General features: G+C 41.6%; 1 protein-coding gene across 2 annotated transcripts; it reads right to left on the reverse strand.

Annotated features, from left to right (window-relative positions):
• Positions 1-111: 111 nt before the first annotated feature.
• Positions 112-5,073, reverse strand: LOC136505173 (DNA replication licensing factor MCM7). Of its 2 annotated transcripts, XM_066500285.1 has the most exons (15): positions 4,980-5,073; positions 4,787-4,854; positions 4,626-4,685; positions 4,280-4,509; positions 3,714-3,891; positions 3,388-3,510; positions 3,183-3,272; positions 2,787-2,929; positions 2,531-2,708; positions 2,234-2,425; positions 1,718-1,890; positions 1,423-1,626; positions 1,078-1,243; positions 777-998; positions 112-675 (listed from the first exon to the last, which is right to left on the reverse strand). In XM_066500285.1, the coding sequence occupies exons 1-15, from the start codon at positions 5,008-5,010 to the stop codon at positions 571-573; spliced, it is 2,163 nt and encodes a 720-aa protein (XP_066356382.1). In that variant the 5' UTR covers positions 5,011-5,073; the 3' UTR covers positions 112-570. The 2 variants fall into 2 exon arrangements, with proteins under 2 accessions (XP_066356382.1, XP_066356384.1); XM_066500287.1 differs by lacking the exons at positions 4,626-4,685; positions 4,787-4,854 and having other exon boundaries at positions 4,980-5,063.
• Positions 5,074-12,245: the final 7,172 nt, after the last annotated feature.

The following is a 12,245-nucleotide window of genomic DNA, read 5'->3' on the forward strand; positions in this document are numbered from 1 at the left end:
TGGAATGGGGATCCAACATAACATTCATCAAAAGCACTTGTTTATCTAATCTACGATGACTTCGAACCAAAACACCAATAGCAGCCAAAGAGTTTTGTCCCCACTAAAAAGTCCATCCTTTTATGCAAAAATAATCCCGTGTCCTTGGTAACCAAAAGCATAAAACCTTACCAGCAATTTGATAAACCTGTGCTAGTTGCCTTTTGATGCCAAAACAATGGCATAAATGCAGTGATACAACTACATCCAGCAGCAATAAGGAAACCCGGCAGGGCATCCACTTTAGTGTCCACTGTCAAGTGTCACAAGGAAATAGCCAGAAAAAACAAGCTACTCATAAGTCAGACAAGAATGGCTCTACTAGTACAATTGATATCAGCTTCTGCTCAGCATTACATCATTGACATCAAGAAATGGGCTGTTGTTCACTATCAGTAGAACTTTTAAATCTTATTAGGCTTCAGTCGACGGTGTTCATCCCTCCAGTCACGAGTCATGAAGCTACAAACTCTTGATGTTCCATTCCTTGGCTTATAATGAAATGTTAGGTGATTGGTATTGGCTTCTGCATCAGGCATCGATGAAGTGGATGTCAAAGGTGCTTGGATGGATCTGCCACACATTCAGGGAAGCGTATTCCTCCAAGCACTCCTTCAATTGAGCCTCGCTGTATCCCTGTGATTCAGACATTTTAGCACCAACCAATTTTTCAGCAGTCAGGCCATGCTGAGTTGTGCACCTGTACCAGTATGAGTATGTAGAAGTAGAAACTGTACCTTTCTGGAGATCAAGTTAAGAGCATGAGCATATCTCACATCCATACTGCTCGTCCTAGCAGCTTCGTCTCTCAGGATAGAATATATATCAGATATTGCATCAAGGCCAGACCGTTGGCGGTCATCTGAGTATAACGAGTACTTGGACATTTGCATCAGTCGCAGTGCTTCATCGACATCACTCTGAGCCACAGTTTCTGAAAACCTAAGTCTTGCCAAGGCCTGAAATAGGCAAGCAGCATCATGTTTAAAGAGATATTTTCATATGGTATTGTGAAGGGAAAACAGTAAAGTTACTTACAATGGAAATACGGAGTATGCTCAAAAGTGTCCTGATAGTTGTGTAGGAGGTTGGTGCATTTGACTTTGCCTCCTCTTGGCGGATGCTGGAATATGCAGTTGCAATGTATTCCTCGAGCTCTCTAGGAACAGAAGGAATGACTCTTCTAGCAGCAGATATGTATGCTCTGTGAACAGATAAAGATTGTAGACTAGTATTAGATAATGCAAAGATACTACACAATGGTTTTATCTGTATTTCAAGTTTTATAGTTTCTGGAACTTCCAACTAAAATATGAGCAGTTCAACTATGAAATTGAAATTAAGTGAACATGAGCACTGCCACTCAAGGAATTGTGTCCTTGCCTGAGTACAGATGGCTCAAGTGGTGCGAACCCCAGCGCTGGTGATTCAAGATTTTGATGCACATGAACAATGTGTCTTGCCATTTCAAGATCAGTTTCCATGTCTGCACGATCCAGGATCAACCAAAGGAGGTCGAAACGAGACAGAAGTGCTGGAGGTAGATTTATATTTTCTGCTGGAGTCCTCCTCATATCGTACCTTCCCCTGAATAGTTAAAGGCAATTACCATTGTCAACTGATGAAATTTTCTTTTTATCCCATAGAAAAAAAATAATATATTCATATCAAAACTTACCATGCTGGATTTGCAGCAGCCAGAATTGCGGTTCTCGCATTAAGAGAGGTTGTGATGCCAGCCTTGGCAATGCTAACTGTTTGCTGCTCCATTACCTCATGAATCGCTGTCCTGTCTGACTCTTCCATCTTGTCAAACTCATCTATAGCACAAATGCCCATATCTGCCAGTACCTGGAACCGGAGAGTTTGTGCTATGAGATTAATTATTAGCAAGATGCCTGTGATTTGGACCAAACGATCCCTTTTTTGGGGGTGCTACCACAGTTTGTAGTGCTAAAGAGACAGCTCAAACAAGAATTAAATTGAAGTTTTACCAGTAATGTAAGTACGAAATCTCAACTGTTGAAAGATTTTAAAAAGAAAAAAACTGCATATTTTCTAAATAGCTGTAGTCAGGACTGGAGTAAAGTTCATATATATGCTTGTGAAAAGCACAAACAGGTATACACCTATAGTTCAGTAGAAAAGAGATACAGTAAAAGATGCCATCATCATAAGGTGGTGTTGGTCTTACCAGTGCTCCACCCTCGAGGACAAACTCATTTGTTACTGGATCTTTCTGGACTGCAGCGGTAAGACCAACACCACTGCTCCCACGTCCAGTGGTGTACACTCCTCTTGGTGCAACATTGATAATGTGCTTCAGAAGTTGACTCTTTGCAACACCAGGATCTCCCATCATGCATATATGCAGGTCTCCTCTGATCTGTACATTTACATTTCAGTCAATATTGAGATGTGAACAGTTAGAGAGAACAAAGCCCCGGATGGAAATGACATCATACATATTGCTTCCTAGCAGCATACATACCTTCATGCCATCTGCGAGCTTCCGATGGGGTGCGCCAACAAGTAGTAACAGCAGTGCTTTTTTTACGTCTTCATGGCCAAATATTTCAGGTGCCAAGGACCTTGCCAACTTACTGTAGATATCACCGTCCTCAGCCAATCGGTCAATTTGTTCTTGTTCATCACCTTTCAGTTCATACCTGGAACAGTTTTGCAATCGCTATCAGACAGCTGCAGAAGATAAATGAATTGCTCAGCATGAAACCTAGATGACTTACTCCTCATATTTTTTCTTGAAATGGGTGACAGACATTGCTTCCAAGTAAGTATCAGCAACTAATCCTGCACGCATCGCTCTAAACCCATAGTATGGCATAGGGAGAAAAATGCCCGACATCTCAACCACATCTCCAGGTGCAACCTGCTCGTGGTAGCATTTGGTGCTTGGTTATATTACAGAATATCTTTAGCGAGTTCTTAACTCTCATGAGAGCATTTAGCTAGTGAATTGAATAAATCAATGCATGAATCTAAAAGCAACTTCCTTTCGAGGCTAAACTGTAGAGCACATTGATACAGAAATGGCGATAACAACAGAAAAGTAGAAGCTATTGTCCTGCAAAGCAACTCAAAGGAAACTGCGCAAGTGAAAGAAAGCTCCTATTTTGCTTTACCTTTCTAGTCAGCTCTCCTCTTAGATGAACAGTCAGAGAGCGAGGAATGTGGCCCTTTGGTACATGCTCTGCTAACTCTTGAAGCTTCACCTGCAAGACAGCATAGTTGTTATATGGAAGTGGAATACAAAATATGATGAAATTTTAGCTGCTCCTTTCAATGAAGAAACCCCTGCTTGACCAGATTATGACGAAAGGTTAATACCTCCTGAAATTTCAAAAATTTTGATGCACGCAGTTGAAGGATTAGATTCCCCTTTGCTTTGTTCAGTTTGCATCGTTGAGATGGGCATTCAATGAGGGGCATAAACACTCTAGCAGTCACTTCCTGCCAAATTCAAAACAAAAGTTTTGTTCAAAATAGAACTTAGACCGGAGACAAAATTCTAGGTATGCAGCTGAGTATAGACAGAAGTACATTTAACGGCGTCTTTCAGTATATATCCTACACTGCTATATGATCGTTTATCATATAATGTCAATATATAGAACCAAATTTTTAAAAAGAAAGCCTAAAATGAGATCAAGTACCTGGTATATCTCAAAGCCACATTCTTCACATGTATAAACAGCAACCTGCATCAATGGCTTCACATCCGAGCAGCGAGTAACAATCCCAGATATTTTCACAAGCTGCCCAATGTTTGATGCCTTTACTTGCCTAATGGTGAGCAGAGTCGCCTTTGAGAATGTCTTGATGTAAACCTCACTACAATGCCAAAATAGAATCAATTTTAGACAAACATCAACATAGCTCGATAATTGGATAGACAGGAAAATTATTGGAGTGCAATTCCAGTTGGAGGCACATCATTAGGTAGCTCCAAGAATAATTTTGGCAAGAATGTGAGACACAAATGTTCATATATGGCTGAAATATTATATGGCAGTATAACAGTAATCCAATATCCATATATCCACAAAAGCACAAGCTTGCAGGATATTTTATATTCCCTTGAGCCACTCTGAGGGTAATGTTCCTAACATGTTCTATCTTTTTTGAACCAAACTATAACCACAGGCCCATCTGTTTTGTTTAACCAATTTAATGGAATCAGGTCGCCATTCACCAAGACAAGTTTAACAAAGCCACTTACAAGAACCGTTTGATGTCTGGTGGCATCCTCTGTAGCGGGTCCGTGCCGTCGGCGCCACCGTCGGCCCCCTCATCCACACGCTGCGTCATCAGGATGTCCCGGTCCTCGTCGACCGTGTACGCCTCTGTGGGCTCCGGCATGATCTCGTCCATGGCCTCCGCGAAGACACCGATGTAGCGCCGCGTGTTCTCAGTAACACGCTGCAAGAACTCCTCATCGATATCCTTATACTGCACACCAAAAACAACATTTTGCACTCAAAATCACATGTTTGCGTCCGCAAAGTTGGTAAAAGGGGGAAAAAAAAGAAAAGGAACTGGATGTTGTGGAGGTGAGGAGTTGGTACATGGAACATGTCATCCAGCTCGATCTGGACCGCGCGTATCTTCCTGTTCGCGACATCTTGCTGTAACCAGAGAGAGAAATCAGAGTGAAATTGCGAGGCTAAAAAAAAAACAGATCTGGAAAGGGCAACCCTAGAACACACGGGGAAGAGATCATGGTTACCAGGATGTTCAGGTACTTGGGCTCGCCGTGAGGGCCGGCGAAGTTGGACAAGAAGTCCTTGGCGAGCGCTGCAGGCACAAAAATCAAACACCAAGAACCGACGCGCCCTCAGGGAATGTTCTGGAACCTTCGAGGAGCAAACGAAGGAACGGTTCGAGGAGGTTTTGGAGGATGTTGCCACAGCAAGACGTACCTTTGTCTGCGGCGAAGTCGGGGTTCTTCATCCCGGCGGCGGTGATGGGGACGGCGGCGGCGGCGAGGGGGTGGGAGGCGGAGAAGAGCGGGGGGCTGGGGCTGGGAGGCGGCAAAATGTTCGGGGGAATGGCGGGAAGAGGGGAATAAGAGGAGGGTTTTGGCGGGAAGGCAGAGGGCGGCGTGGCGGGAAGAGCAGGTTGGCCCGGACCTCAAGTGGGGCCGAGATGACTTGTGGGCTTATTAGAATCACGAGTGGGCTGAGTATTGTGGGCCGTAATCGGGCCGCTATGCGCTGCGTGGTAGCCGCTGCATTGTAAGCTATAGATAGAGAATAAAGCCTTTGAGGTGCGATGTTCTTCAATCACAACACATCAACATGTTTACAACTGAGTTTCAAAAAAAAAAAAAGCATGTTTACAACTGAATTGCAGTAACCTGTCTCAACGATCATTGGCTTGCTACACCATTCTGCTGCCGCAAGGAGAATGCCATCTAGCACTCCAATTTCTTCTGCATACAGCCATACACACCCTTTCGGATTAGGCGCCGTTCGGCTGGTTGAAAAACCAGCCGGAATTCACTGTAGCCAGCTGAAATTTACTGTTTACGCTCTCACAAATTCCTCCAGATTCATTCAGATTCCTCCAAGCGAACAGGGCCTTAGTTTGGATCTGTCATTTCCCACAGGGGTTGAAGGGGATTGAGATGAGTATAGGAGAATGAGTATATCAAATAGCCCTCTGTATGTGTTGCCTGCCGGGAAGAGAGCAAGACTTGACATGAATTGTCTATCCTCGTGTGCAATGGTGCCGAGGTAAATAAATAGATTCCTGACAAGTTTAGGGCAGATTAGTATGATAGAGAAAATACCATACCACCGTTCATTAATCGGAGTAGTTGTACATTGATTAGTGATTGTTCAGGTTGCATGCTAATTAGTCCAGTCTCAGTTGGGAGTTTTATGGCGTTGTTTCCAAAATAAACTACCATATCATTTAGAATAAAATGAAACATGGATGAAACACCCACTCTCAATGAATTATTTTATTTTATAGTTCCATAGATATTTTATTTCATGACCCATAGAGAGTTGGTAATCGTGCCAAGAGAGTTTTATCACCATGAAACTCACTTCTCTCTCTTTTTAAAAATGTTGTCACATTATCAAAAAAGCTTACGGGGCATGAATATAAATGAAAAACAAATGAAAATGAATCAACCTTACCCTTCCCTTAATGTTTGTAACGTAGGCATGTGTTAAGCTAATGGATTTCTGTTCAATACTTGCTTACTACCTTTCTAGTTGACAGGGACAAACCTTCGTCGGAGTTGAAATAAGAGAAGAATGAAGGCCTGCATAAGGAGTTATAGATAACCCGGTCGTGGAAGTTAATGAGTTAAGCCCAGGACAACTTATTAAATTCAAATGAAACACCGGTGGAACTCTCACCAAGACTGACCTTATAGCATTGCTGCACAATCTTGGATCAGGGAGATTATGGGCTGCGCTGGTGAAAAAGAGGGAGATAGGAATGGTGCCGTAAATGTTAGCAAACTCCAAGGAAAATAAATGGGCTGAGCCATTTGCGGGTCCATTTGTCATCAAATAGGCATGGAGCCATGGACTATTGGTCCTGTTCGCTTCGCTGAAAAAACAAGCCGAAACACTGTTCCGACTGATTTGTTGTGAGAGAAAAACACTGTTCCGGCTAAAAAAACAAGCCGAAAAAGATGGGTTATAAGAAAAACGAACAGGGCCATTTCTGTTGGGATGATAGGTGGGCCTACGTCCGGTTTTTTGAAGTTGTAGTGCAGTTTTGTTGAACGTGCGCTGCATGATGTCAAAAAAAAATCGGAGATATATGGAATTAACTCAACAAATTGAGAGTTCAAAAGTTCATGTGCCAAAAAAAAACGTGTCACACAATTTAGAGGCACATGATTTGGTTTAGATTTTTTTTAAAAAAAATATCCACCGCGTAGAGAGTATGTATCAAAATTTCCATCTGCTTTACAGTTTGTTCATGAGAAATAACAACAAATAACATTGTTAAAATGCTGCGCTATTAAAATTATTTCCTCGTATCTTTAAAGGTGGAGAATAGTATAAAAGTGCTAGAATAATGAGGAATTTGTTTCTTTTTCTTGATGAAGAGATATTTTAAGATGATGACTTCCGAAAGAAAGGATAAACATCATGAGAATTCATCGTCATCAATTCTATACGAATAATAACAACTTCCATTGGATTATCAAAGAATATCCATGCAACTGTTTTTGCAATTGGGGCTGATGCTGGTGCAGAATCATTTCCCCCCAAATGATACATACACAAACACTTAGTCCTGATTTCAAATGATATACCCATGAATTGTTGGCTCTAAGAAAAGTCTGGGATCCCAAGGTAATTTGAGTTTCCAAACTAACCCTTATTATATATACACACATATATTTACACCTATGAATAGTTGAATATCTCCAAAAGGCTGAGATATAGCAAATCTTGAAACTGACGAAATCACAGGTGTCTCAATATGGAAGAATAGGTTGCCCACCACTTAATGAATATCGTTGTTTCTTCGTCGAAGAAATCCACAAAAAAAAATGCAGATACATATAACAAGATTAAAACTTAAACATAAATAGACATGTTCCACCACGAGAGGCTTAACAGTTCGCAGAGTATAGTCATTGATGATAGGTTTGAGCTATCTGCAACTGGCGGCTACTACAACTTGAAGATGGTACTTTGTTCTCGTAGAGTCTGTATATTTTTCGCAACCAACTTTACTATCCTTATCCTCCCCAAAAATATCTATTTTTCACGGTGCCTTTGTCAACTTGGTTTCTTGGATTATCCATCCAGGAATTGAACAGAATCATGGAAGTTTAGTAGGTGGGTTTTGTCAACACAAAAGAGGAGAAAAAAGAAGCGTAAACCCTGGGATGCAGCCACACATGGGTGCATGCACTTGGAAGACCACCATCGCAATCAAACACCGCTGGACGCCCAAATTTCCTAAACCATGAGCCCCCACCTCTGCAAGAACCGGTGGCACACTGCTAGGCTGCTAGGTACAGTTTGTTTCCATTTCTCTTCCTGAATAATGTACATAGATATGTTACCATCACTCTCAGTAGGCACTGAGACTACAAACCAAGCCGAGGCACGCATATAAGAGGATGTTTGGACACAAAGACTAATTGCTAGCTAACTAAAAATTAGTTAAAATTAGTTATAGTGCATTCAAACAGGAGGGCTAATAGGTGGGTTAATTTGTTGGCCAAATCTTCAACTGTTGTATGTCACTTGCTAGCCAATCTTAGTTAGTTTGAGCTAATTTTTAACCCAACTAGTAACTATCTCTAGCTCGATCATCCAAACAAGCCATAATTCATGTTGATGGCAAATAATTCCGGGTGGAAACCAGTTGGTATCAGGTCGACAATCAATGGAATATAAACTAGTCATTAAAATCAGCTCAACACATCAAACATGGCAAGAACAAACGGCATGAATATAAACTAATCATTCAAGATTTTTGTGATCATCTGCTGTTTGGAACCTTCGTTAGTGCTTCCAATGCACAGTTGGGAGCTTTTTCTCGAGTTGGACCTAACCTTAAAACGTGGTCGGAAAGGAGGAAATAAAGATTAGCAAATCGGTGCAGGGCAACATGCCAAAGTGGCCACTGGATTGAAGCACGTTTATGGTGCTCTTTTGAGGGACAGGTCATGGCCCGCTTGGCTTTCTTAAGTTTATTTTCATTGTAGCTGCTTTCATCTTCTCCTCTTAGTCCCATCCTCTGTCTGTCCTCTCTTAATTAACTTGGAGAAGTGGAGAACCACTGAATGAGGCATACCTTTTTGGTAGGACATTGTTCTAGATCTACTATATTAGGATGCCACAAGTTTGCTGGTAGGCTAATAAATAAAAGGATCACCTCAGTTTTAGGACTAAAAAAAAACTGGACTCCCATGCACGGTGTTGTTTTTGTTATTGCATATACATGTGCTTCTGTGTTTAGTTCAACAAAATTGTGTTATGAATTGCCTTGGCGTGGCTCCCTTGTCATTTAAAACCCTGTGTTAGGTTTCCCTCTTGCCTTCCGGTGACCAGAAGAAACCCACTTTGAAAGAAAACCACCATTGTGGGGACTTGGCGCCTAAGTGGCTGCGCTTAAGAAAGCTCCTTTTGCACCATGGAAAGAGAAGATCCACACATGTTCTTCTTTTTCTTTTCTTTTCTTTTTTTACTTTAAAATAGAGTAATGGGTGTACTGTAATGAAATTAAGTCAAAAAACATGTACTAGCAAAAGGAGCAAAGCGTGGCACTTACTGCTAACCGAGAAATTTCCAATTTAAGAAGGATTTTAAACAATGTACGTGCTCCCATCGTTTTCTGGTTGAGGAAGATAAAAGAACGGCAGCTAATTGTTGAACTTTTCATTCCAACAGAATCGGGTGCTCAGCTTGATATACTCCTTATTATATGTAATTTATACTCGCTTCTGCTTTACCTTTGTTTGTTTTAGACATTTTCTTCCTTTTCGTTCTTATCCTTTCAAATATAGCACTGGTTGGGTTCATTCAAAGTTCAAGCGGCTAATAGATTTAGGCCCTGTTTAGTTTCTAAAAAATTTCACCCCAAAGTGTCACATCGAATCTTGCGGCACATGCATGGAGTATTAAATATAGACGAAAAAACTAATTGCACAGTTTGGTTGGAAATCGCGAGACGAATGTTTTAACCTAATTAAGCCATGATTAGCCATAAGTGCTACAGTAACCAACATGTGCTAATGATGGATTAATTAGGCTTAATAAATTCGTCTCGCAGTTTCCAGGCGAGCTATGTAATTAGTTTTTTTATTAGTATCCGAAAACCCCTTCCGACATCCCCCGAAACATATGATGTGACATCCAAAAATTTTTATTTCGCGAACTAAATACACCCTTAGAGTGGAGAGCATATTCCTTTTGTCTTGATGGACTTAACTATTCCTTTCTGTCTTTATTCATTTATGGAGTGTGCAACTAGAACATATGTTGTGAAGTCTTATAATGGTCGGGCTTTGCTCGACAAGCTCCTAAGTTTGTGGTGAGCCGTGGAAAATTTGTTAAGGTTTTGATTTCACCACTGCACGGGGAAAAATCAATATAGTGAAAAAAACAAGGTCGGTCTTTGGAGGTCCTTTGGCGAGGGTAAGTGGCTGAGAAAGAACCAACTTCTTTGGGAGCTTCTCAACATTAACAAAGACATAGGATTCGCGGAGGTGAATTCAAATTTCAGTAAACAAATCGTGTGCCTTTTTTGCTTGTTGGTGTGTTCATGTTGTGCAAGTTGACTTTTGGAAGATGTATCCTGATCTACTTATTTTGTGTTTTTTTTGTTGTAGGTTTTGCAAGGAGTCAACTCACTACATATCCAGTAGCAAGTAGAATCAATTAAATAGGCATAATTCCTCTCAATTTGTGTTACTCTCCTTACTTAGTATCGAGACCTTCGTTCAATGTTTTCAGATTGGCCTAATCAGACTTTCAGTCAAATATTCCACTACAAGTTCTATAAATTTCTGGAATGCATATTCAACCCCCACTCCCCGCCCCATGTTTTAGGCGACATCTCGATTCTTTCATATACATTTTGATCGACTGCTTTACCATCTTGGAAGGGAAAGATGTCCATTTGGTTGGCATTTTGGTCCTGATGGGTGTACCATTCTCCATGATTAAATCCTTGAACATATCCTTTGAGTACTTTGTTTGACATATGAAGGTGTCATCCTTGAGCTGCTAAATTTGAAAATCAAGAAATAACTTCAACTCTTCACTGGATCAATGATTTAGTCAATGTCGCACTTGTCAATGTTGGTGACAAGTCCAGATGCCCCTGCAAACAAATGCAGGATCTGCTACACACAATTGCGATCATTGTGGCTAGGAGCGACAAGGATGACAAGGTCAGCGGCGTAGAGGGAGGCGTGGTGCGTGATTGCACGGCCAGGCAACGGCGTTAATGCTTCACGGATAAGCGAGTTGAGGGCCTCCATGACAATCACAAATAGCATCGGTGAAATGGGGTCCCCTTGCCTTAACCCCCGAGCATGTATAATTCTTCTACCCTGTCTGCCGTTTAGGAGTACCTTGGTGCTTGCCGTTGATAGAAGGATCAAGATCCAGTTCGTCCACCGGCGGGGGAAGCCGATGTGCTACAAGACTTCAAGCAGGAACGACCAAGCAACGAAATCGAAGGCTTTTGCAATGTCCACCTTCAGTAACACCGAGGCGAGTTTCTTATTGTGTAGCCAACGACATGCCAACTGCACTGCTCTAAAGTTGTCATGGATTGATCGGTCCTTAATGAAAGCACTCTGGTTGGGCACCACGATCTCCTTGAGCCTCGGTGCTATTCGCTTGGCAAGGCATTTAGCGAATAGCTTACTGAAACTATGCATTAGACTGATCGGTCTGTAGTCCTTCAGCCTTGTTGGGTCTTCTTTTTTGCGCAATAGAATCATCAGCACATCATTTAGAAGATGGAAGCTCCTGCCGTCCAGCGACCGCAAAGCATTGAACGTGTTGATGACGTCCTGCTTTATAATCCCACATGCCACTTTGTAGAAGAGACTAGTAAAACCATCCGGCCCCGGAGCGCGGTCAGGGGGGAGGTCTTTGATGGTCGCCCAAATCTCCTCCTCCGAGAAGCATGCATCAATTCCAGTAAGATCAAGCTGAGGGAGGAGTTTATCAAGGCGCAGGGAGTGCAACCGTTGAAAGGGGTGCCCAAGATGCCCTTCTAGTAGTTGTAGATGAGGTCTTCTTGGCTTCCTCGGCGGAGAACCACCTCCCATCAATATGAAACTGATTTGGTAAAAAAAAACTATATTTGCTCAAAAAAGACTGACTATTGGGGGGTGGGAGTGACTGATAGATATGGCCGCCATACTATAGAGTTCAAAATTAAAGTGGCAAATATATTTAGAAAAGATAATATAATGAGTGCAGAAAAAATTCTTCACCTGACTAGTCCGGTTAGAGCTTGATTTTCTATAATCATTTTTCCCAGAAAAAATGATCATTCATGAGTACTGGGAACAACACTAAATAATGCACAAGCTACATTTTGATTTGAGGGGATAAAGTATTCTGTATATGTGAATCTTTGGTTTTCCATTCTAATCTTATAAGTAACACAAACCAAGAAGCTGCATGCACGTGTACTGTTAGTTCATTGAGACTGGTCACTGGTGAAATACACAT

Source organism: Miscanthus floridulus, chromosome 14 (assembly GCF_019320115.1).
Source record: "Miscanthus floridulus cultivar M001 chromosome 14, ASM1932011v1, whole genome shotgun sequence".
Classification (NCBI taxonomy): Eukaryota; Viridiplantae; Streptophyta; class Magnoliopsida; order Poales; family Poaceae; genus Miscanthus; species Miscanthus floridulus.